The 25166-nt window shown below is 47.8% G+C and overlaps 1 protein-coding gene across 1 annotated transcript in view; it reads left to right on the top strand.

Moving 5' to 3' along the window:
- Positions 1 to 4798: 4798 nt before the first annotated feature.
- Positions 4799 to 25166, top strand: part of LOC140394113 (uncharacterized) — a 337294-nt gene continuing 316926 nt past the window's right edge. Inside the window, exons 1-2 of the mRNA XM_072480974.1 lie at positions 4799 to 5308; positions 5450 to 5637. Of these exons, the coding sequence (XP_072337075.1) occupies positions 5250 to 5308; positions 5450 to 5637 (247 nt within the window). The 5' untranslated portion in view covers positions 4799 to 5249. The remainder of the gene's footprint in view (positions 5309 to 5449; positions 5638 to 25166) is intronic.

The raw sequence follows: 25166 nt of genomic DNA, 5'->3' as shown, positions 1-25166 counted from the left end.
GGTGCTGCCTAAGGAACCTTGGTGAGGCCCTGCTGTGCATCTTGTAGATGGTTCACACAGCTGCCACTGTTCGTCGGCAATGGAGGGTTTGAATGTTTGTGGAAGGGGTAGAAATCAAGAGGGCTGCTCTGTCCTGGATGGTGTTGAGTTTCTTGAGTGTTGTTGGAGCTGCACTCATCCAGGCAAGTGGAGAGTATTCCATTACACTCCTGTCTTGTGTCTTGTAGATGGTGGACAGGCTTTGGGGGGTCTGGAGGTGAGTTACTCGCTGTAGGATTCCTGGCCTTTGACCTGCCCTGGTAGCCACATTATTAATATGGCTAGTCTAGTTCAATTTCTGATCAATGGTAACCCCCAGGATGTTGATTGTGGAGGATTCATCAATGGTAATGCCATTGAATGTCAAGGGCCGATGGTTAGATCCGTTCTTGTGGGAGATGGTCATTGCCTGGTACTTGTGTGGCACAGATGTAACTTAATCTGAAGAAATATTCCAAATTCATTCAAATCATTTCATATTTAATACAATATGATAAAAGCAAATTACTGCGGATGCTGGAATCTGAAACAAAAACAGAAAATGTGGACAATCTCAGCAGGCCTGGCAGCATCTATGGAGAGAGAAGGGAGCTAAAGTTTTGATTCTGGATGACTGTTTGTGAAAGCTAGAGAGAACTGGAAATGGGGTCAGATTTATAGTGGGGCTGGATAGTGGGCCAGTGATAGGTGAAAATTGACAAAGCTGCATTGGACAGAAAGGAAATGTAAATGGTGCTGATAATTACTAAGAAGGATGCTGATGGTGGCACATTAAGAGGTCAAAATGTTTATACATCTTGGTGAGATCATCCCAGCCAATCTCAACAACAACAACTTATATTTATACAGCACCTTTAACATCCCAAGGTGCTTCACAGGAGCATCATCAAAACAAAGCATGACACCAAGGCACATTAAGAGATACTGACACCATTCTGTCCATGTTCAGTGGCTCTAGAAAATCTCAGCTGTGAACAAGGACACAGGATTTCAGCCATTAGGTCAGATAACTAAAATCTTGGTCGAAGGGGTACGTTTTTAGGAGGGTCTCAAAGGAGGAGGGAGAGCTGAGAGACCAGGAGGTTTAGGGAGGGAATTCCAGAGTTTAGGGTCCACAGTCTCAATGGTGGAGTGATTAAAATTGGGGATGTACAGGAGGACAGAATTCGAGGAGCGCAGAGATCTCTGAGGGTTGCCGGACTGGAGAGGGTTACAGAGAGAGGGAGGGGTGAGGCCATGGAGGGATTTGAAAACAAGCGTGAGAATTTCGAAATCAAGTTGTTGCTTTACTGGGAATCAGTATAAGTCAGTGAGCACAGGGATGCTGCAGGAACAGGGACTTGCTGTGAGTTACGACCCAGGCAGCAGAGTTTTGGATGTCCTCAGGTTTACAGTAGTTAGAATGTGGAAGATAGAACCATAGAACCATAGAATTGCTACAGTGCAGAAGGAGGCCATTTGGCCCATCATGTCTGCACTGACCCTCTGAAAGAGCATCCTAACTGGGCACACTAACCTACCCTATCCCTGTAATCCCACCTAACCTGCATATCTTCGGACTGTGGGAAGAAGCCGGAGCTCATAGAGGAAACCCACGGGGAGAACGTGCAAACTCCACACAATCACCTGGAATTGAACCCGGGACCCTGCTGCTGTGAGGCAGCAGTGCTAACCGTTTGTGCCACAGTGTCGACATATCTGATCATTCAGGAGTGTGTTGGAATAGTCAAGCCTAGAGGTAAGGAAAGCATAAATGAGGGTTTTGGCAGTAGATTAGCTAAGACACGGGAAAAGGCTTGCAATGTTACGGAGATGGAAATGGGTGGCCTTAGTGATGGAATTGCTATTATCCGGTGTACTTGGTTGTGTGGAGACAGACAAGTACATGATAAGTTAATACTAGGAATACATGGTACTAGCAACCCAAGCAGATAGGTTCTGCTTTTTAAACAAATAACTATGAGAGAGTGTGATAGCACAGAGTAGAGAGTGGGTTGGAGTTTCTTACAGAACAGCCTCCACCCATCCCTGCCCTTCCCCCCCAGAGTCACCTTGGCATGCAGGTAGCATGACTGTGTCACCAACAAATCAACTGGGTCCATTCTCTGGCCCATAGTGGGTGATATCTGGGGGAGATGAGGGAGGCAGAGGATGTACAGGTTATCACAGCTCCATAATACGACACATAAGATTAAGACTACATTGCTTTCTTAGCTAATGAATTAGCTCAATTGGATTTGAAAATGGAACAACAAAGATCTCCACAAGAAAGCTCACAATTAGTAAGTGACAATCATTATGTTCCATTTCATTGAATCATAGATTCCGTACAATATAGCTCTGGGAATTCTTCCACAGACCCCAAGAGTCCAACAGCAAACCCAAGCAGACTACCAATGAACCGGAACAGCAGACCGAGAGATCTGCGGTGCGGCAACCGAAGAGGAAAGAGTCGAATTGGACCCCTCCGGAAGGCCGCTGCCCTAGACTCAACATGTATGCTCAAGCCGTCAGGAGTCGCGTCAATGCCAGATTCATCAGTCACATTCACAAGACAGCCCCGAACGTCACTCAAGCACAACGCAATGTCATCCGTGCTCTCAAGACCAACCGCAGCATCGTCATCAAACCAGCAGACAAAGGAGGGGCCACTGTCGTACTGAACAGAACGGACTACTGCAAAGAAGTATACCGACAACTGAACAACCAAGAACACTACAGACAGTTACCCGCAGATCCGACCAAGGAACGCATCCGCCAACTTAACAGACTGATCAAGACCTTGGATCCAGATCTTCAGAGCACCCTACGTGCTCTTATCCCACGTACTCCCCGCATTGGAGATCTCTACAGCCTCCCGAAAATACACAAGGCCAACACACCAGGCTGTCCTATCGTTTCAGGCAATGGGACCCTGTGTGAGAACCTCTCTGGCTACATCGAGGGCATTTTGAAACCCATCGTACAAGGTACGCCCAGCTTCTGTCGCGACACGACGGACTTCCTACAGAAACTCAGCACCCATGGACCAGTTGAACCAGGAACATTCCTCATCACAATGGACGTCTCGGCACTCTACACCAGCATCCCCCATGACGACGGCATTGCTGCAACAGCCTCAGTACTCAACACCGACAACTGCCAATCTCCAGACGCAATTCTGCAACTCACCCGTTTCATTCTGGATCACAACGTCTTCACCTTCGACAACAAGTTCTTCATCCAGACGCACGGAACAGCCATGGGGACCAAATTCGCACCCCAATACGCCAACATCTTCATGCACAAGTTTGAACAAGACCTACTCACCGCACAGGACCTTCAACCGACGTTATACACCAGATACATCGATGACATTTTTTTCCTTTGGACCCACGGCGAAGAATCACTGAAACGACTACACGATGGCATTAAAAGTTCCATCCAACCATCAGACTCACCATGGACTACACTCCAAAATCAGTTGCGTTCTTGGACACACTTGTTTCCATCAAGGACGGTCACCTCAGCACTTCGCTTTACCGCAAACCCACGGATAACCTCACGATGCTCCACTTCTCCAGCTTCCACCCTAAACACATTAAAGAAGCCATCCCCCATGGACAAGCTCTCCAACGTAGCACCCAACGTAGCACCCAACGTAGACCCTCACCATTGCACTATTCCCTTAACCCCACCCAACCTTTAGGACATTAAGGGGTAATTTAGCATGTCCAATCCATCTAACCTGTACATCTTTAGACTATGGGAGGAAACCCACACAGCCAATGTTGTGGCCATTGTCAAGGATGAAGACATCACAATAGGTGAGACTGAATGAGAATCACCTCATAGAACTTTAACCCACATATAGAGGGCATTGTAACCATGAAGTGAGTCTCTGTCATCCAAAACCTTGCTGCCTATGTCCTAAATCATACCGAATCCCATTCACCCTCCTCCCCCACTGACCTACCTTGACTCCTGGTCTGGTAACACCTCAGCTTTAGCCCCCCCCCCTCTATCCTTCCTCCTCCTTTACAAATATCTCCCATGGCATTATGTCAAAGTGGAGCAAGGGAGTCCTCTCCAATGTCCTGGGGAAGGATCATGGAAACATAGAAAATAGGAGGAGGCCATTCGGCCCCTCAAACCCACTCAGCCATTCATTATGATCATGGCTAATCATCCAACTCAATAGCCTAATCCCACTTCCCCCCATATCCTTTGATCCCCTTTGCCCTAAGTGCTAGACCTAACTGCTTCTTGAAACCATACAATGTTTTGACCTAAACTACTTCCTGTGGTAACGAATTCCACAGGCCGACCACCGTCTGGGTGAAGAGATTTCTCCCGATTGCTGTCCTAAACGGTCAACCCCGTATCCTCACACTATGACCCCCTGATTGCTAGGCGATTGGCTGCAAAAAAAGTGTGTATGTGTGTGTTGGGAGGGGGGGGGGGTGCTATAGAAATGCAGTTTATTTTTTTGTGTCTGGCTGTTGTAAAGTGATGAATTGGTTGTGTTGGGCTGGCTGCAGAAGACATTCCAGTCCCAATCTGACATGTCAACAACAACACAGAAAGCTCCACAGAACCAAACTCCTGGTGGTTTCAGTGTGCTTGTTTCGACTCTGGGTGGGGTGGGTTTCAGCATTTGTCGCTGCTTGGGATCAAATTCCACCCTGGGAGCAGACATCACCCCTCCCCCCCCTTCCTCCCTCCAATGTCAAAACCACCTTAAACTAGTCTCCTCCTTCGTCTCAGCTCCTTTTCCGGGACTCGGAACCAATGATGAGAAGCCAGTTTGAGTTGAAACCCAGCCCAGGGAGAGAGGAAGGAGAAGGAGAGAGAGAAAGAGAAGCAAAGGCAGGAGAGGGAGATAAAAGTTCCTGTTAGCAGTGGGACAGAGGGAGAGGGAGAGGGAGGATTTGGAAAATCAATGAAGGAAGTGTCTCGGGGGGGGGGGGATCTCTCTGGGATTGCCTTGCTGGAGTTTCCCAGTTAGAGGGTTTGGGGAGAGCAGTCTCCAGGAGCTGGGATCTCGCCATTTGCTGTGACAACTAACACAGGGGAATCTCTGTCTCTCTTCCCAGTTAGACTGGATGTTGTGATCTGGCTGAGTCGGAGTGTGTGGATTCCGGGTTCTGTGTGTGAGCTCTCTCCGGGACTCAGAGCCACTCTCACTGCTGGATTAACTTTACCGTGTGGATTATCTGTTTACCGACAATATGCTCACCGCTGGAGGGATCTATGCTGTGAAAAAGAGGAAGAAACCCGTGCAAAAGAGGTGAGGGGTTCACTTAAAACCAGAACCAACAGCTTCCCAGCCACACTCTATTTTTGTTAACGATTGTTTGTGCAGTTGTGACCCAGCCTTGTCTCATTCCTGTTTTCCTTTCCACCTTTTTTTTTTAAACATCTGATTTAGCCCCAAACCACCTCCAGCCGACGGCGTGAAGTCCAACCCGTCCAAAAGGCATCGGGATCGGTTGAATTGTGAACTGGACAAACTGACCAGTCTGCTGCCCTTCGGCGAGGATGTCCGAGCCCGGCTGGACAAACTGTCCGTGCTGCGACTGAGTGTGGGTTACCTGAAAGCGAAGAGCTTCTTCAATGGTAGGAGAGGAGGGCGTTAAATCACACTGAGATACACACACGCTGAGATATACACACACTGAGATATACACATTCACACTGATATACACACGCTGAGATACACACACAGATATACACACACACTGAGATATGCACACACTGAGATAAACACACACGCTGAGATACACACACGCTGAGATACACACACACTGAGATATACACATTCACACTGATATACACACGCTGAGATACACACACAGATATACACACACACTGAGATATGCACACACTGAGATACACACACACTGAGATATACACACACACACTGAGATATACACACACGCTGAGATACACACGCTGAGATACACACAGATATACACACACGCTGAGATACACACACGCTGAGATACACACACACTGAGATATACACACACGCTGAGATATACACACATGCTGAGATACACACACGCTGAGATACACACAGATATACACACACGCTGAGATACACACACACTGAGATATACACACACGCTGAGATACACACACAGATATACACACACACTGAGATATACACATTCACACTGAGATATGCACACACTGAGATAAACACACACGCTGAGATACACACACAGATATACACACACACTGAGATATACACATTCACACTGAGATATGCACACACTGAGATAAACACACACACGCTGAGATACACACACAGATATACACACACACACACACACACACACAGATATACACACACACTGAGATATGCACACACTGAGAGACACACACATACTGAGACAGACACACACTGAGATAGGCACACACACTGACATACCCACACACACACTGAGATATACACACACACTGAGATACATGCTGAGATATACACACACACTGAGATATACACATTCACACTGAGATATGCACACACTGAGATAAACACACACACGCTGAGATACACACACAGATATACACACACACACACACACACACACAGATATACACACACACTGAGATATGCACACACTGAGAGACACACATACTGAGACAGGCACACACTGAGATAGGCACACACACTGACATACCCACACACACACTGAGATATACACACACACTGAGATAGACACACACACACTGAGATACATGCTGAGATAAACACACACGCTGAGATACACACACTGAGATATACACACACACACTGAGATATACACATTCACACTGAGATATGCACACACTGAGATATACACACACACACACACAGATATACACACTCACACTGAGATATGCACACACTGAGAGACACACATACTGAGACAGACACACACTGACATACGCACACACACACTGAGATATACACACACCCACACACGCTGAGATACACACAGGCTGTGATACGCACTGAGATATACACACACACTAAGATATGCACACACACACACTGAGATATACACATCCACACACGTTGAGATACACACAGGCTGTGATACACACACACACTGAGATACATACATACACACTGAGATATACACACCCACACACACTGAGATACGCACACACTGAGATATGCACAGAGATATATACACACATACTGAGATATGCACAGAGATACATTCACACACACGCACACTGAGATGTACACACACACTGAGATGTACACACACACATATATGCATACACACACACCGAGATACATACACACTCATGCAGATACACAGACACCCATCCACACACACTGAGAAACACAGACACACACAAAAATACCACCCCACACAAACTAACACACACTCTCACAGGCAGCCACACAGACATAAATAGACAACATTCCCGTCCGTCAACATGCGCAGATCTCACAGATACAGGCAGTGGGTTGTAATTCCCCACCCCCACAATACGGCATGTTTTCTGGCGGTGGAGGTGGCGTGCTATTGGCTGCCAACGGTCCCACCAAAGTATACAGTGTTTTGTATGGCTTGTCAGCCCTGCCACCAGGGAACCAGCTGGAGGATGGTTGCCTTCAGCGGGACTGGAAGATCCCTCCGGCAGTGTCGAAATATCCTACCCTCAGATACTCACATAAATACAGACAGACACGCAAAAATACCTCCGCAACACACTGGCTCACAAATACACACAGCAACACAAAAACACACATACACACTAATACACACAGATACACCAATACAACTGACACACCGATACACACAGCACCACAATTACACACAGCACCATAATTACACACACACCAACACACACAGAAACACAATTACACACAGACTCACCAATACACACCGACTCACCAATACATACAGACTCACCAATACACACCGACTCACCAATACATACAGACTCACCAATACACACCGACTCACCAATACACACAGGCACACCAATGCATTTAGACACTATTACACACCCACGCATGAATACTCAGACAGACACATGCACACCCAGAAAAACAGGTACACAACTATTCACACAAATACATAGTAACACAAAGTAGGACAGGAGAGCAAGTTAATACACAGACACATCCTTACACACTCAGGCTCAGATACACAAATACTGAGATATATACTCAGACATAGGTCCACTGATACATGAACACACACACATACTCTGAAACATAGGCACATACAGATACAACATGTATGTATTTAAAACCGATATGAAGCATTGTGTTTATGTATGTTTCAAAGGCTCGAGAGTGAGTGGCTGTGTTTTCATTTATATACCCCTCATTCGACACAGAGTACAGATCAAGTATAATTCCATTTTTAGCAGGAGTTTCAGGATGTAACAGTATAATTACAGAGTCTACATTTCAGTGTGTGTTTCACAGACAGGGTGGGGTGGGCATATCTGTGTATACTTGAGGAGATGAATGTCAGAGACTGGGTTTGTCTGCAAGTTTACATATACTATTAGCATGCGTATTAATCAAGTGTGTGTTGTACATACCAGAGGGAGGAAGCCTGGATATGTCTCTCAGAGTAGAGGGTGCAGCCTGTTCAGGATTGCAGGGCTATTGGCAGAGATTAATGTTGTCTTGCTTTAACCCCTCAAAGTTTCAGGTTGCTTTAACCCCCCCATCACTTGATGTTACATCTACATCTGTATGTCATGTGGATGCGCTGTAAATTCAGTTGGGTTTCAGTTGAGGGGAGCAGGCTGGTTAAACAAGCACGTGTCGGGGTTCTTTTGGGATCAGGTGCTTCTTGGATTGGTTGCTGCTGTGTTGGTTGAGGTGCCTCGCTCTGTCTCACAAAGCACCGAGTTATATTTCACTGCATTCCACACACACCCTCCCCGCATCAACAAGGGGGCCAGTGACCTAAAGATTGCAGCAGCTCTGTTGTAGCTGACAACTCCCCCATACTGTTGGGATGGAACTTGCGCTCATGATTTTCCAGTTATAGTTATTTTCGTTCAGACTCGTAGAATATCCTGGACCTCCCAGTCTTAAACTTCCTGCCTCTGTTATCCGTGGCGATCCTTCCCACCGCCACACACGCAATAAAAACAAGATTTTTCTCTGTGTCATAGACACAGTGTATTCTTAGACAATCACGTGCTCAGTAATAAAATGTATTTGTTTTGAATTCTGTCTGCATAGAGATCCTCAATGCAGTATGAGCACCTATTGCGAGTTTACAATGTAGAGGGGGATAAGACTGATTAGTGCTGAGAATTCATGTCTAGCATTAAATGTGATTTGGGTGCACATGGTGACATAGTGGAAATGCTACTGGATTAGTAACCCAGAGGGTCACTAATTAACCATCTAATGATCTAGAGACTAATGATATGGAGATACGAGATCAAATCCCACCAAGGTGCCTGGGGAATAATCCAGTTCATTAAATTACTTCCAGTGACAAGTGATGATAAAATGATCAGATTGTTTAGTGGACCAAGTGGTTTTTTTTTCGATGACCCTTTTCGGGAAGGGAAATCTGCCATCCTGATGGGTCTGGCCTACATGTGACTCCATTCAGACTCCATCCAGAACCACAGCAATGTGGCTGACTCCTCGGGTTTTTGGACTCGCCACCACCATTTCCAGCCTTGCATGCGAGACACACACTCCATGGGCGAAGACAAATCACAGAGGCATAACTCTGCCTATCGGTAACATGTGCAGCACTCGAATCTCCTGACAGAAATTAACCCTTTCTCTGCTGACTCAGAATTAATTTTTACCCACTCCACTCCACTGTTTACATTTTCACAATCCGAAAGCTTGTTCTGTTCGATTGCACTTCCCGGAGCTGAGGTGAACTGTGGAACCGTTCAACTGCTGCAAATCATGTTTAATTTATGTGGGGGTTTTTGGCTGTGTGGGGGGGGGGGGGGGGGAATCACCTGATTTTCTGAATTTCTTTCCATGAGGACCCCAGCAAGGGTTCTCCAGGTTGAAGGGGGGGGGGGAATTGGAAGGGGTGATGGGGACAGACTGGGCAGTCATCACAACTCTACTTTGAAAATGATGGACGGAATGTGTTTGCTGCTGTCTCTGCTCTGAGGAACAGGATGGGTTTTGTCTGCACAGACTCCGTTTACAACCATCACCCTCCTTTGAAACAATGACCAGTTAATGAAAAGGCTGCTCCCTGTTTCCCCCCGAATGTGCGATTTGAGCACATCCCAGAGATCGGGAAGTGGTGCAGGGAAGGAGGTTTTGGGCCTGAGCTTTTTCACTGAATGCTGGAGAGTGTAAAGGTTCCAGCCAGGAGGTCCCCAAGGCCAGTCTGAAAGCGACGGTGATTGATGTCTGTCGGTCGTGCCTGGGTGGCACACAGTACTGAGGCTGAGGGTTGAGTAAACCTTCCACATTGTTTCAATTGAACTGCTCCCGAGATTCAAAACATTGCCCCTCCCTCCCCATTAGAAGAAAATGTCATAACATCATCTCCGTAAAGCCTGGAGCGTGCCCCAAGACAGTATGGGTCCTGGAAAACACAGTTCGGTTAAGGCAGCCTGTTAACCTTTCATTATTCAGTCTTCACCTGTACTCCTGCACGGCTGAGGGTCCCAGATAGAGTAGCATTTCTTCTCCCTGTCCTCTCTCTTTTTCCCTCTCTCTCGCAGCTGGCAATGGTGATTAGGGGAGACCAGGAGGCAAAGAAGCACAAACGAGAGGTATCTCCTGTGTGGATTGTTCCTGGGAAGTTACCAGTTACTCCACTGGGCAGTGCTGCAGTGTTCGGTTGTAGCAGTCAGTTGGGGAGCTGGAAGTATGTCCAGGATTCTCTCGCTGAAACTAGGGCCAGGCTCAACTGTGATGTCGCCCATTCTGGAACGTCCTCTCAACGCTCACTGAAAAAGGCCTGTGTGTGAAGGGTGAACACTTGAGTGAGGAAATAAAAGATTGCTTGTGTGGTGTAACTGCTCCAGAATGAATCAGCACCATATGAGGCGGGGGAGAATGATGAGAATGGTATTTGCATTAACCGTTAACGAGGGCCATTGCTTTTTACTGACAAACGTCTGAAGCAGATTTCTTTAATATTACACAAAAAAGAAGACATGTTGTTGAAGCTTTTCATCTTGCAGTCATCAGGACAAGAACAAGAATGCCAAATTTCATACGATCACAACAATTTAAACGACATGAGAAAAAGGTGCTGACTGATTGACCAAGGTGTTGTCATGGCAAAAGCAACATAAAACAAACTATAGGTTCCCCATGTTTCTGGTTCATCAATTTCTGCTTTTACTGTTGGATTTCTGTGTCACTTTAACTTGTTTTGGTTTTGGAGATGGAATTCCACGATGCCACTCACTTTTTTTGCATTGGGAATATGATGGCCCCAGTCCAACTGTTCTCTGAAAGTTTAAAAATCCCAATTGCTTCCACGTCGGGTAAGTCCACTGACCAAGTCTATTAATGTTAAGCCTGTTTGAAGAGGCTTGGTAGTAACCTGATATCTGGCATGTAGTGGCCTCACACTGGTGCAGCTGGTGTTATCAATGGCAGAAAGTGAATGGTTTTCAGCAATGACAAGCAGGCGATGCTTTTTAAAAATTTTTCGCGTACCCAATTATTTTTTGCCAATTAAGGGACAATTTAGTGCGGCTAATCCACCTAGCCTGCACATCTTTGGGTTGTGGGGCGAGACCCATGCAGACACCCGCAGACACAGTGGTGGGCGGCACGGTAGCACAGTGGTTAGCAATGTTGCTTCACAGCACCAGGGTCCCAGGCTCGATTCCCGGCTTGGGTCACTGTCTGTGTGGAGTCTGCACGTTCTCCCTGTGTTTGCGTGGGTTTCCTCCGGGTGCTCCAGTTTCCTCCCACAAGTCCCGAAGGACGTGCTTGTTAGGTAATTTGGACATTCTGAATTTTCCCTCTGTGTAGCCGAACAGGCGCCGGAATGTGGCGACTGGGGGATTTTCACAGTAACTTCATTGCAATGTTCATGTCAGCCTACTTGTGACACTAATAAAGGTTATTATTATTATGATAACTGTGGGCTAAAATTACTGTTTGCCCTGTGCAAACTCCACATGGACAGTGTCCCGGGGCTAGGGTCAAACCTCGACGCCATGAGGCAGCAGTGATAAACACTGCGCCACCGTGCTGCCCCAGGCGATGCTTTTATATCGGCACAGCTTAGACTGCATCTCCATCCCATTCACTAGTGTGCTGAGTACTGACTGGCGAGAAGGCTAGATTCTGAGTCTGAGGCAGTCTCCATTTTCTGTATTCACACATGGAATTCATAGAAGGAGGCCATTCGGCCTATCGAGTCTGCAACAACACTCCAAAAAAGCGCTCTAATTCACCCCCACCTATCCCCATGACCTTAACCACCCCTGAACATTATGGGACAATTTAGCATAGCCAATCCACTTAACCTGCACATCTTTGGACTTTGGGAGGAAATTTAGCATGGCCAATCCACCTAACCTGCACATCTTTGGACTGTGAGAGGAAACCCACACAGACACGGGGAGAAAGTGCAGACTCCACTCAGACAGTGACCCAAGGCTGGAATTGAGCCCGGATCTCTGGCCCAGTGAGGCAGCAGTGCTAACCACTGTGCTACCGTGCTGCTGATGGAGGTTCTCTCTGCAAACCAGAGAGTGTTTATGAGTGTAGGGTTGCACGGGAGCACAGTGGTGGGCGGCACGGTAGCACAGTGGTTAGCAATGTTGCTTCACAGCACCAGGGTCCCAGGTTCGATTCCCGGCTTGGGTCACTGTCTGTGTGGAGCCTGCACGTTCTCCCCGTGTTTGCGTGGGTTTCCTTTGGGTGCTCCGGTTTCCTCTCACAAGTCCCGAAAGACGTGCTTGTTAGGTAATTTGGACATTCTGAATTCTTCCTCTGTGTACCCGAACAGGCGCCGGAATGTGGCGACTCGGGGATTATCACAGTAGCTTCATTGCAGTGTTAATGTAAGCCTTCTTGTGACCCTAATAAAGATTATTATTATGATAACTGTGGACTTAAATTACTGTTTGCCCTTCACAAAGTTTTGCTCCTGTCTGGTATGCAAACTGTCGGAGGTGGGCCACCTGGAGGATGTGCGTGCTTTATCATACATGTGCTGGCTTATCTGCCTGGGCTCCGTGTCATCGTAATTGTCGCAGACACTGGGACGGGCTCCACACCAAAAAGGAGAATGTGCTGTTTGAAACATTTTGAAAGCTTGTTTATTTCACCAACCTGCTACAGATTAGAAAATACTTCATATTAATCTAGTGCTTTGATCGGGAAATCTGAGGCGCGGCCAGTACCAGTTTGAGAACTCAATTGCACGTTCTGATTCTGTCCGTTTGCAAGAGCAGCAGATGGGGGAGAGATTTGTTTTATTGATAGAGGAGGCATTCACTGCATTAAGGAACTCTGGAGACTCGGGAGTAGTTTCAGTTACCTGTCTTCTTACCGAGGATGGAGGAGCGAGTGAAATCCAGCAGCATGAGTGTGGGAGACGATTAGAATTATTTAATTTACATTACCTGGAGTACTGTGCACAGTTTTGGTCCCCTAAGCTCAGAAAGGATATTGTTGCCATAGAGGGAATGCAATGAAGGTTCACCAGACTTGTTCCAGGGATGGCCGGACTGTATTATGAAGAGAGAATGGGCAAACTGGATCTGTATTTTCTAGAGTTTTGAAGACTGAGAGGTGATTTCAATGAAATCTACAAAATGCTTAAAGTTGCAGACAGGGTAGATTCGGGTAAGCTTGCCCCTGGTTGGGAGTCTAGAACCATGGGACACAATTTCAAAATAAGGAGGAGGCCGCGTAGGGCCGGAGAAATGACTTTGCCCAGAAGGTTGTGAATGTTTGGAATTCCCGACCCCTGAGGCTGTGGAACCTCAGTCATGAAGTATGTTGAAAGTAAAGATTGATAGATTTCTTTTTTTTTTAAATTTAAAGTACCCAATTCATTTTTTCCCCATTAAGAAGCAATTTAGTGTGGCCAATCCACCTACCCTGCACATCTTTTGAGTTGGTGAGACCCACACAGACATGGGGAGAGATTGATGGATTACCGATTAACAATAACGTAAAAGTTTATGGCGATAGTGTAAAAGGTATTGAAGTGGCTGATCAGCCGTGATCGTATTCATAGAATCCCTACAGCAGAGAAGGACACCATCCGGTCCATCGTATCTGTATTGACCCTCTAAAAGAGCACCCTCCCTAAGCCCATGCCCTGTCCCGACAATCCTACTCAACCATTTGACACTAAGGAACAATTTAATATAGCTAATCCACCTAAATTACCCATCTTTGGACTGGGGGAGGAAACCGGAGCACCCGGATGAAACCCATACAGACACTGGGAGAAAATGAAAACTCCACATAGACAGTCACCCAAGGTTGGAATCGAACTCTGTGGTCCCTGGAGATGAGAGGCAACAGTGCTAAACCCTGTGCCACCATGCTGCCCCACCGTGCCATTTTGAATGGTGGGGCAGACTAGATGGCCTGAATGGTATTCCTGTTTCTATGCGCATATTTGTATGGCTTTCTTATGGCAGCCGCACCAGAGACTTGAGCAATTAATCTGGACTAATGCTTCAGTCCAGCCTTGAGGGAGTGCTGCAGTGCTGGAGGGTCAGTCCTGAGGGAGTGTCGCAATGTCAAAGGTGTTGTCTTTCACGCACGCTCCTGTCTGCCCTATCCAATAGAGACAAGATCCCACGCTACTACATGGACAAGAGCAGGGGAGAGAACTCTCCCTGGTACTTTGGGCCAATATTTATTCCTTGTCCAACATTTATCACAACAGATTATCCGGTCGTTAATCATGCGATTTGTGAGATCTTGCAATGCGCAAAGTGGCAGTCACATTACCGACATTAAAACAGTGTCGAGACTTCAGAAAGTATTTGGGAAGTCCTGAGGTTGTGAAAGGCGCTATAGAAATGCAAACGCTCTTGGATGTTGTATCAACATAACATAGACGACTGCCGGGAACGATTGTGCCCATATTGGGGCCAGTTCACTCATATCATTTCTTCAGTCAGTGAGACTAACTTTCCAAACTGGCTCCTTCAACATGAGTCATATTTACCTTCTGTAATTAAATTCAATATTTATAATATTGCGTTTGAGATCATACAGAAGGATGAATGTTAAATTTGATTTGAGATCTCTAACCTCACCGTGGGGTGGCACGGTGGTTAGCACTGCTGCCTCACAGCTCCAGGGACCCAAGTTCAATTCCGGCCTCGGGTGACTGTCTGTATGGAGTTTGCACTTTCTCCCCGTGTCTGCGTTTCCTCCGGGTGTCCCCGTTTCCTCCGGGTGCTCCGGTTTCCTCCCACAGTCCAAAGATGTGCAGGTCAGGTGGATTGGCCATGCTAAATTGACTCTTTTTTTTGTTAATTACTTTATCAGAGTTACAAAGCCAGAGCTCAGAATGTGGACAGGGACAAACCCCTAATCCAGCTCCTTGCCTGCTCCAAAAAACAATTCACATTGAATCCAATTCATGGTCCCCACAAGAGAGACATACCAGATCCAGGCATCACACCTGACCTCACGCTCATCTTACCCAAAAGGCCGAGAAGTGATCTAAATTGCCTTCGTGTACAAAAGATTAGGTGGGATTACTGGGTTACGAGGACAGGGTAGGGGCGTGACTAGATAGGGTGCTCTTTCAGAGGGTCGGTGCAGACTTGATGGGTCGAATGGACTCTTGCACCATAGGAGTTTTATGATTCCTAAGCTCTGTTTGAAGGAGGATTAACGATAGCAAGCCTTCCCCTTTGAGGAGGAAGCAGTCTACAGGGTCAGGGAATAGAGTAAATGGTACAATGTAAGGTTACACCATGTCCGCTCATTGGAGTAGTGTTTATATTCGGATGGTTTTGACTTCATCAGTTGCGGAAACTGTTAGTGAAGCTGCTGTGATTGAGTGACTGCAGGATGTTGGCTTTCATCAGCCCACAAATACTCCATCTTATCTCCCATTGTTCCTGAAATTGGAAATGAGCGAGAGATGGAGTCAGATCCCGAAGGCCTGGAGATAAATTTGCAAGGTTAACACTATGGTTACCCAGTTTGTGCTCTTCTCTCTGGGCACACCAGGGAGCTAGTCAGCATTAGAGAGGCATCACAGCCAAAGTGATGTCCTCACGGTGATGTTTCCACCAGGGACACTGCCTAAGCTCTGTACCATTAGTAATGCAGTCCATTTCCACTTCTAACCCCACCCCTGTCTTGGTTCATATGCTGCTGAAACCCTCATTTGTGCCTATGTTACCTCGAGGTTTGACTATTCCGACACATGCTTAGCTGGTCTCCTACATTCTACCCTCAGTAAGCTTGAGGTCATCTAAAACTCTGTTGCCCTTGTCTTAACTCGCAGCAAGTCCCTTTCCCATATCAGTCCTGTGCTTGCTGAATTGCATTGGCTCCTGGTCAAGTAACATCTTGGTTTTAAAATTCTCATCCTTGTTCTCAAATCCCTCCAGGGCCTCTCCACTTCCTATCTCTATAATCTCTCCCAGACCCACAGCCCTGAATGATAACTATACTCCTCTAATTCTGGCCTCTTGTGAATCCTTAATGAGAAGTATCCTATACACTACACTAAAGGTGCTATATAAATACTTGTTGTAATGGACAGGATTATAATTCCTCCAAGAGCCAGATCATAATGATCATTCTAAGCAGGCCGACTGCTGATCTGACTGGTCTCGTCAATTTGGTATACACAAGGAATACCCTGGAACGCCCCTAACCAGCTTCCCATGACATAACCCTGCTGGATCCCTCTGGGGAATAAAGTTGCTGATGCTCTCGGTTCAGCTGCCCAGTAAAAGTATAGCTCATGCTGTCGTATCACTGCAGGTTCACTGCTTCAGAAAGTCCACACGTGTTCCAATATTGATCCAATAAATGGCTGCAGGGGACCTGTAAACTAGAGGGGGAGAAGTGTGACCAGGTCAACACTTGGCCATTGACTGTTCCAGAGATTTTCTTCCAAGGCTCCCCTTTCTTCACAGAGGGACCATTTCATGTGGATTTGGTGTGCATGGGTATCTCCATTTCCCCTTTTTGCCCCCGACCTTTATCTTCCTTCCTATTCTGACTTCTGGCTGAGGTGAAATATCTCACCCAAGTGACTATTGCCCAAACAATGTACAAGTAATTTAATCGCGCAGTTTTTGTAAATACTAGCTAGTTTGCAACCCCCCCCCCCCCCGGCAAGTCACAGCACAGGGATGGCGATTGCATGAGAGACATTCTGGCCTCTGCATGCAGAAAAGAATAGTGGGTGACACATGTGCAGGCAAAAAGCTTACCTCCGGAGATTAATTCCAGGACGTGACATGTTCCAGGATGTGAGACAAAAGGCTTAATTACAAGATAATCTCAGAAAATGTGGGATGGTTGGCCACAATGTCACCCAACGCCTCCATTCCTTTGCCGGGCAGGAAACATGGCTGTTCTAAGGCTTTCAAGGCCTTCCCAGTTTGCCTGTCTGAGTGGAACCATCGGGAAATCTTTATTCAACTGAAGCATTAATGTTGGCGATTGGTTCCCAATCCTGGCTCTGGCGTATCGTCCTACATTTATGTTGTGTGCGGTGTTCAATAATTTAATTGATCCATATTCGATTTTATGAATCTTCTAATTGATCTATGCTCACTGTGCTTGATTGGTTTGCACTGGGTGATAACTCATAGGCAGCACGGTAGCACAGTTGCATCACAGCTCCAGGGTCCCAGGTTCGATTCCCGGCTTGGGTCACTGTCTGTGCGGAGTCTACACGTTCTCCCCGTGTCTATGTGGGTTTCCTCCGGGTGCTCCGGCTTCCTCCCACAGTCCAAAGATGTGCAGGTTAGGTGGATTGGCTATGCTAAATTGCCCTTAGTGTCCCAAAAAAAGGTTCGGTGGGGCTACAGGGATAGGATGGAAGTGTGGGGACCGGGTGGAGGTGTGGGCTTGGGTAGGGTGCTCTTTCCAAAGGGCCAGTGCAGACTCGATGGGCCGAATGATCTGAGCTCGGATAAGTATGTGCAGACATTTTGTGATTGCACTGTAAATAAACCTGTTGCACATTTTAAAAACTCGTGTCATCTCGGCATTGCTCAGCAGTCAATCAAACATATAAATCAAACAACAAACTGGCCAATGCACAACATTGTGACTTGCCTTGAGACATCTCGTGATCTAGGCACGCTGGGTGGGAGAAAAGATTCAGGCACCATACTTGCATCGAGTTAATTATACTAATAACATGGTGGCAAACTAGTATTCTTCATTTCTTTTAAGATTATGGTTGGTTATGTTATAAATTTTGTTGGAATGTTAACAGTTAATTAGATGCATTTCTAATGCATACCTTGTTGCTGAATAAAGTCGCCGATTTAACCAATGACTCATAACTAAGGAACTCGGAAGTCTGCTGGATGCGCATTTGGTTGCTGTTTCTTTTAAGTTATTTATTTTTCAGTCTTATCGCTGTTTTTGATTTCAAGTTACTTGCCTGTGTTCAATTGAAATGTGAAGAAGGAGAAACTAGAATGAGGTGTTGGCCGAACACTGCAGATTTCAGGCTTTTGTTTGTAGCCATTTTTGCTCTAGGCCTCACATGGCTTCGTCCTCCTAGCTGATGAATTGTGTAGCCCATTATTGCAGTTTGTTATATTGCTGCCTGTCATTGAGGTTTCTCTTTTCGTGCTGGAAACTTGCCTGTCACAATACTGGTATTCTTGGTGGAAGCAAGCTGGTTAATGACTCACCTACACAAGCTTGTCATATGCTGGCGGGGTGATCAGTATTAAATAACTGGCCTGTGATTTGGAGCCATGAGTGGTATACAGAACTCGCATGTCAAACCTTACCTCTTGCTCTCTCTCCAATGCATACAGCAAAAACAGCATCACGCGAGTGAGGGAAGTGGCCCATGAGATCACTGTTGTCACCCAGTTTTTCAATCCCTCTCTCTGTGGCTCTCTTAGCCTCGGGAATTTCAGCTGCTTATTCTTGTTTCTCTCGAGGGAAGGATGGGTATTGATGTTGTTCAGGAAAATCCTCCAGTTTCAGTGTACAAATATTGCTGGGATTGCAGCCATCCTTTACACTCCGGGGCTGGTTTAGCACAGAGCTAAATCGCTGGCTTTGAATGCAGACCAAGGCAGGCCAGCAGCACGGTTCAATTCCTGTACCAGCCTCCCTGAACAGGTGCCGGAATGTGGTGACTATGGGCTTTTCACAGTAACTTAATTTTGAAGCCTACTTGTGACAATAAGCGATTTTCATTTTTCATTTCACTCCAGGCAGGCAGCCAACCCTCCCCCCAAACGTCATGACTGGCTTCCTGGCAATAATTGAGCGGCAAGATCGTGAGGCGGGAAGGTGGGAAATGAGTGTTGTTGTTGTGAAACGCCATGTACAGTGAGGGAGGGAAGATATGTTGACTCGGTCACAAATGGGATATTTGTTTTTTCACTTACATTACTGGGTTGCTTATGATTTATCTCATTTTACCCCTACCGGCACTATTCCCAGGGTGCAGGGAGGTCCAGGGAGTTCGGGCTGGAGGGGAGGTCAGGGATCACTTTGAGGCCTCCTGAGATCGGGACGCCACTTTTAAATGGCGTCCCGATCCCTCGCTACAATGGCAGTTCCGGCGAACGGAGCTCCCCACTGTGCAAAACGGGACTATATGCAGTCTCGGCCGTGCATTCCTTGTTCAGGCCCCTTATACAACGCAAGTCGCATTGAATACCCATGTGTTTCCTGGCACTGCGAGCGTTTGGGATTTGTTCCCATTTGGGTGAATCGGGGCCAACAGTTTGAGTCCATATGGCTCTTCTTCAGAGCTGAAGAGAGGTAGAAATGTGATGAATTATGCAGTTAAGGAGGCAGGTGGAGAAGGTGGGGCAGAACAGAAGAGCAAAGGTAGGTCAGAGTAAAGAAGAGATTGACAAAGGTGTTGTGGGCATAAGTCAATGGGGTGCTAATGGCACTTTAAAATGACACTGTTTCCAAGTCGAGTGGCTGGCTTGTTTAAAGTCTCGCGAGAGTTTTCTGTGCTTTCTGGAATGCGAGTGCGCATAGCAATATTGAAACATAACTACAGATGGAGCACCTTAAGACCAGAAGTTGTTTTTCTGACTTTTCCTTTCCCCGCCCCATTCTTTAATGACTTCACATTCTGAGGTAGTGCCCCATCATGTTGTTATTGTTTGTCTTTCTATCATATAGTTTTGTTACATCTCCTGCTGTGCTGCAACTTGCCACTTGTATGTTGTAAATGGAAATGCCTCAATTCATTTTTAATGCAAATGACACGGGCATTAAAGTTTAAATGGCTGTCTTTGCACCAATGTTAATGACTCAGAAGTAGAGAGCTGCCTGTGTCTGTCTGTGAGTGTGTGTGGGGCGCTTAGCACATAATAATATAAATGATGTGGGCTACCGAGTTCTATCGTGTATTTAAATCTCACACACAACAACCAAAATTCCTGTTTGCATAAAATTCCAACAAGGCTGTTTGGAATCTGGAATAGAAACGTGGCTGAATTTTGTTCTTCATTCTCTTTCTCGTGGTCAGGAGTTTGTAAGAGTATAATTGACTGTGTCTAATTTAGTATTGAGGGGTGCTGCACTGTAGTCGGTTCAACTGCTGTTTAGGTGACTTATAAACACAGGTATTATAACGAAGATTGGGAACGGGGCCAAAAGCCTCTGAACCTGATTATTCTGTGACATATCATGTGCTGTAGTTACTCGATCATTTTGGAACCATTTACAAGGTAATTTGCCCGCTTACCCAGTCTCATGAATGAGCCTCTCACCAATTTCTGCCACGATTGGTTTTGTTGAGTTTGTGCAATGCACGACTTGAAGTGAAGTGAGCCGCTGGGCTGCAATTTAACTCTGACTTCAAGTATCATTTATAAACCAATCTAAATTTGGTGGAATCCCTCCATGTAAAAGGGTTCCGTTACTGTGACTATATATGTGGATGGATTTTGTAGCCTAATCTGTTTGAGGAGAGGTTTAGGGTAAAGGGAGTGATAGCAATAATGTGGTGTCTTGGTGGGGGGAGCAGATGGAGAATTGTTGACTGGGATCAGCTCTAAAAGCATTCCAAAAGCTCAACACTATTCAGGCCCAAACAGCCCTTTGATTGGCACCCCTTTCACAAACATTCACTCTCTCCTCCACTGAAGCTAACTGTCAGCCGTGGGTACCATTTGCAAGATGCACTGCAGCAACTCACCAAGGTTTCTTGTACAGAACCTTCCAAGCCCCCAACATCGACCACCCAGAAGGACAAGGGCAGCAGATGCAAATCTTGGCAAGACCCCTGGAAGTGGGGGGAGGTCCAGTTAAGGACCAGTATTCTTAGTTATATCAGGGGATCAGGGATTATGGGGAGAAGGCAAGAGAATGGGGATGAGAAAAATATCAGCCATGATTCAATGGCGAAGCGGACCCTATGGGCCGAGTGGCCTAATTCTGCTCCTATGTCTTATGGTCTTATAGTAATGTTTTGGTTAAAATAGTTAAAGGTTGAAATTAAAGGCAACTGCTTTTGGAATAAAGCCACAAGATTTAAACACAAACACAATAAACTTTGTATAGTAAAGTTAGAAACATATGTATGTAAATACCTTATAGTCTAATATTCAGAATTAACATTAGGTACATGTGAATTAACAGTCAAGCTATGATCGGACTGTGGTAGTATGCATTAGGGGTCATGTGGGACTGTGAAGCCGTGATGCTATTGGCTGACAGATCCCAGGTCCTGGTTGGCTGTTGATCCCTAGCTCCGCCCTGAAGGCAGAGTATAAGAACCTGGGCTTCTCCCCGCAGCTCCAGTCTGTTGCTGAACTGCGGGGAACAAGTCACGCTTAATAAAGCCTCATCGACTTCATCTCTATTCGTCTCTCTCGTAAGTCATTGTGCGCTACAATTTATTAAGCGTGCTTAAAGGACTATGGAGCTCAGGATCGCCCCGGAATGCCTGCGGATCAACCCCCACGCAGTGAACGCGGCAGCAGTTTTTAAACACTGGCAGGCTTGTTTCGAAGGCTACCTCCGAACGGCCCCCGGCCGGATCACAGAAGACCAGAAACTACAGGTCCTGCACTCAAGGGTAAGCCCGGAAATTTACCCTCTCATAGAAGACGCAGAGGATTTCCCGACGGCGCTCGCAGCACTAAAGAGCGTCTACGTTCGCCCAGTGAACCAGGTCTACGCACGCTACCAACTCGCAACGAGACGGCAAAGTCCCGGAGAATCGCTAGAGGAGTTCTACGCCGCGCTGCTAATTTTGGGACAGGGCTGCGGCTGCCCGCCGGTAAACGCGACTGAACACACGGACATGTTAATTCGCGATGTGTTTGTGGCAGGTATGAACTCTCCCCAAATCTGCCAAAGGCTTTTAGAAAAAGAGTCGCTAGGACTCTCAGAGGCATGGGCCATCGCAGCTTCCCTAGATGTGGCCTCGCAAAACGCCCGCGCCTATGGCCCCGACCGCGCGGCAGCCCCTTGGGCTCCGTGGACCCCCGTCGCGACAAACCCCCCCCCTCCCTCACAGGCTTGCACAGTTAAGACGCCAGATCATCCCGGGGGGGCCCGCTGCTATTTCTGCGAGCAGGCGAAACACCCCCGGCAGCGCTGCCCGGCCCGCGCAGCGACTTGCAAGAGCTGCGGGAAAAAGGGCCATTTCGCGGCTGTGTGCCGGTCCCGGGGGGGGTCGGCGCTGTCCCCGGAGAAGAAAGAGTCCAGCGCATCCCAAACGCTCCCCAACCCCCCCAGCGCCCCAGGTGCGACCCGCGGGCGCCGCCATTTTGGGTCCCGGCCACCACGAGGGGAGGATGGGCGCCGCCATCTTGTGACCCCCCAGCCATGTGCGATGCATGGGGGTGGCCATTTTGTCCACCCCCGACCACGTGCGATCTGTGGGGGCGGCCATTTTGTCCACCCCCGGCCGTGTGCGATTCATGGACGCCGCCATCTTGGATGACAACATTGGACCCCAGCATCGACGGCTCCACGGGGTCCGAAGAAGACGCTGAGACACTACGACCACATCTGGCCTCGGTGACGCTAGATCAAACACGGCCCCGGACGTTCCAGACGACGACAACAACGGTGCTGATCAACGGACACGGGACACCATGCCTGATCGACTCCTGGAGCACCGAAAGCTTCATCCACCCCGACACGGTAAGACGCTGTTTTTTGACCATCCGTCCCAGTACGCAAAAGATTTCCCTAGCTGCAGGATCCCACTCCGTAGAGATCAAAGGGTTCTGCATAGTGACCCTAACGGTGCAAGGAAGGGAGTTTAAAAACTACAGGCTCTACGTCCTTCCCCAACTCTGCGCGCCCACATTACTGGGATTAGACTTCCAGTGCAATCTACAGAGCCTAACCTTCAAATTCGGCGGCCCAATACCCCCACTCACTATCTGCAGCCTTGCAACCCTCAAGGTGCAACCCCCATCCTTGTTTGCAAACCTCACCCCGGATTGCAAACCCGTCGCCACTAGGAGCAGACGGTACAGCGCCCAGGACCGGACATTTATCCGGTCCAAAGTCCAGCGGTTGCTGAAGGAAGGCATAATCCAGGCCAGCAATAGTCCCTGGAGAGCACAGGTGGTAGTAGTAAAGACCGGGGAGAAGCAAAGGTTGGTCATAGACTATAGCCAGACCATCAACAGGTACACACAGCTAGATGCGTACCCTCTCCCCCGCATATCCGACATGGTAAATCGGATTGCCCAATATAAGGTCTTCTCCACCGTGGACCTCAAGTCCGCCTATCACCAGCTCCCCATCCGCCCAAGTGACCGCAAGTACACAGCCTTCGAGGCAGATGGGCGACTATACCACTTCCTAAGGGTCCCATTTGGCGTCACAAACGGGGTCTCGGTCTTCCAACGAGAGATGGACCGAATGGTTGACCAGCATGGGTTACAGGCCACGTTCCCGTATCTCGACAACGTAACCATCTGCGGCCACAATCAGCAGGACCACGACGCCAACCTCCAAAAATTCCTCCAGACCGCAAACGCCTTGAACCTCACATACAACGAGGACAAGTGCGTGTTTCGCACAAACCGGCTGGCCATCCTGGGATACGTAGTGCGCAATGGGATAATAGGCCCCGACCCCGAACGCATGCGCCCCCTTATGGAATTTCCCCTCCCCCACTGCTCCAAAGCCCTGAAACACTGCCTGGGTTTTTTTTCATATTACGCCCAGTGGGTCCCCCAGTATGCAGACAAGGCCCATCCGCTAATACAGACTACTACCTTCCCCCTGTCGACAGAGGCTCGCCAGGCCTTCAGCCGCATCAAAGTGGATATCGCAAAGGCCACGATGCGCGCCATCGACGAGTCCCTCCCCTTCCAGGTCGAGAGCGACACCTCCGATGTAGCTCCAGCGGCCACCCTTAACCAAGCGGGCAGACCCGTGGCCTTTTTCTCCCGAACCCTCCACGCCTCAGAAATCCACCACTCCTCAGTGGAAAAGGAAGCCCAAGCCATAGTGGAAGCTGTGCGACATTGGAGGCATTACCTGGCCGGCAGGAGATTCACTCTCCTCACTGACCAACGGTCGGTAGCTTTCATGTTCGATAATGCACAGCGGGGCAAAATTAAAAATGACAAGATCTTAAGGTGGAGGATCGAGCTCTCCACCTTCAACTACGAGATCTTGTACCGTCCCGGAAAGCTGAACGAGCCGTCCGATGCCCTATCCCGCGGCACATGTGCCAACGCACAAATAGACCGTCTCCAAACCCTCCACGAGTACCTCTGCTACCCGGGGGTCACTCGGTTCTACCATTTTATAAAGTCCCGCAACCTCCCCTACTCCGTGGAGGAGGTCCGTACTGTCACCAGGAACTGCCACATCTGCGCTGAGTGCAAACCGCATTTTTTCAGGCCAGATAGAGCGCACCTGATCAAGGTTTCCCGCCCCTTTGAACGCCTCAGTCTGGATTTCAAAGGGCCCCTCCCCTCCACCGATCGAAACAAATACTTCCTGAACGTGGTGGACGAGTACTCCCGTTTCCCTTTCGCCATCCCCTGCCCCGACATGACAGCGG

The sequence above is a fragment of the Scyliorhinus torazame genome, chromosome 2 (assembly GCF_047496885.1).
Source record: "Scyliorhinus torazame isolate Kashiwa2021f chromosome 2, sScyTor2.1, whole genome shotgun sequence".
NCBI classification, from domain to species: Eukaryota; Metazoa; Chordata; class Chondrichthyes; order Carcharhiniformes; family Scyliorhinidae; genus Scyliorhinus; species Scyliorhinus torazame.
Note: the sequence above shows the minus strand (reverse complement) of the source record. Positions and strands in the feature narration are given on the sequence as shown.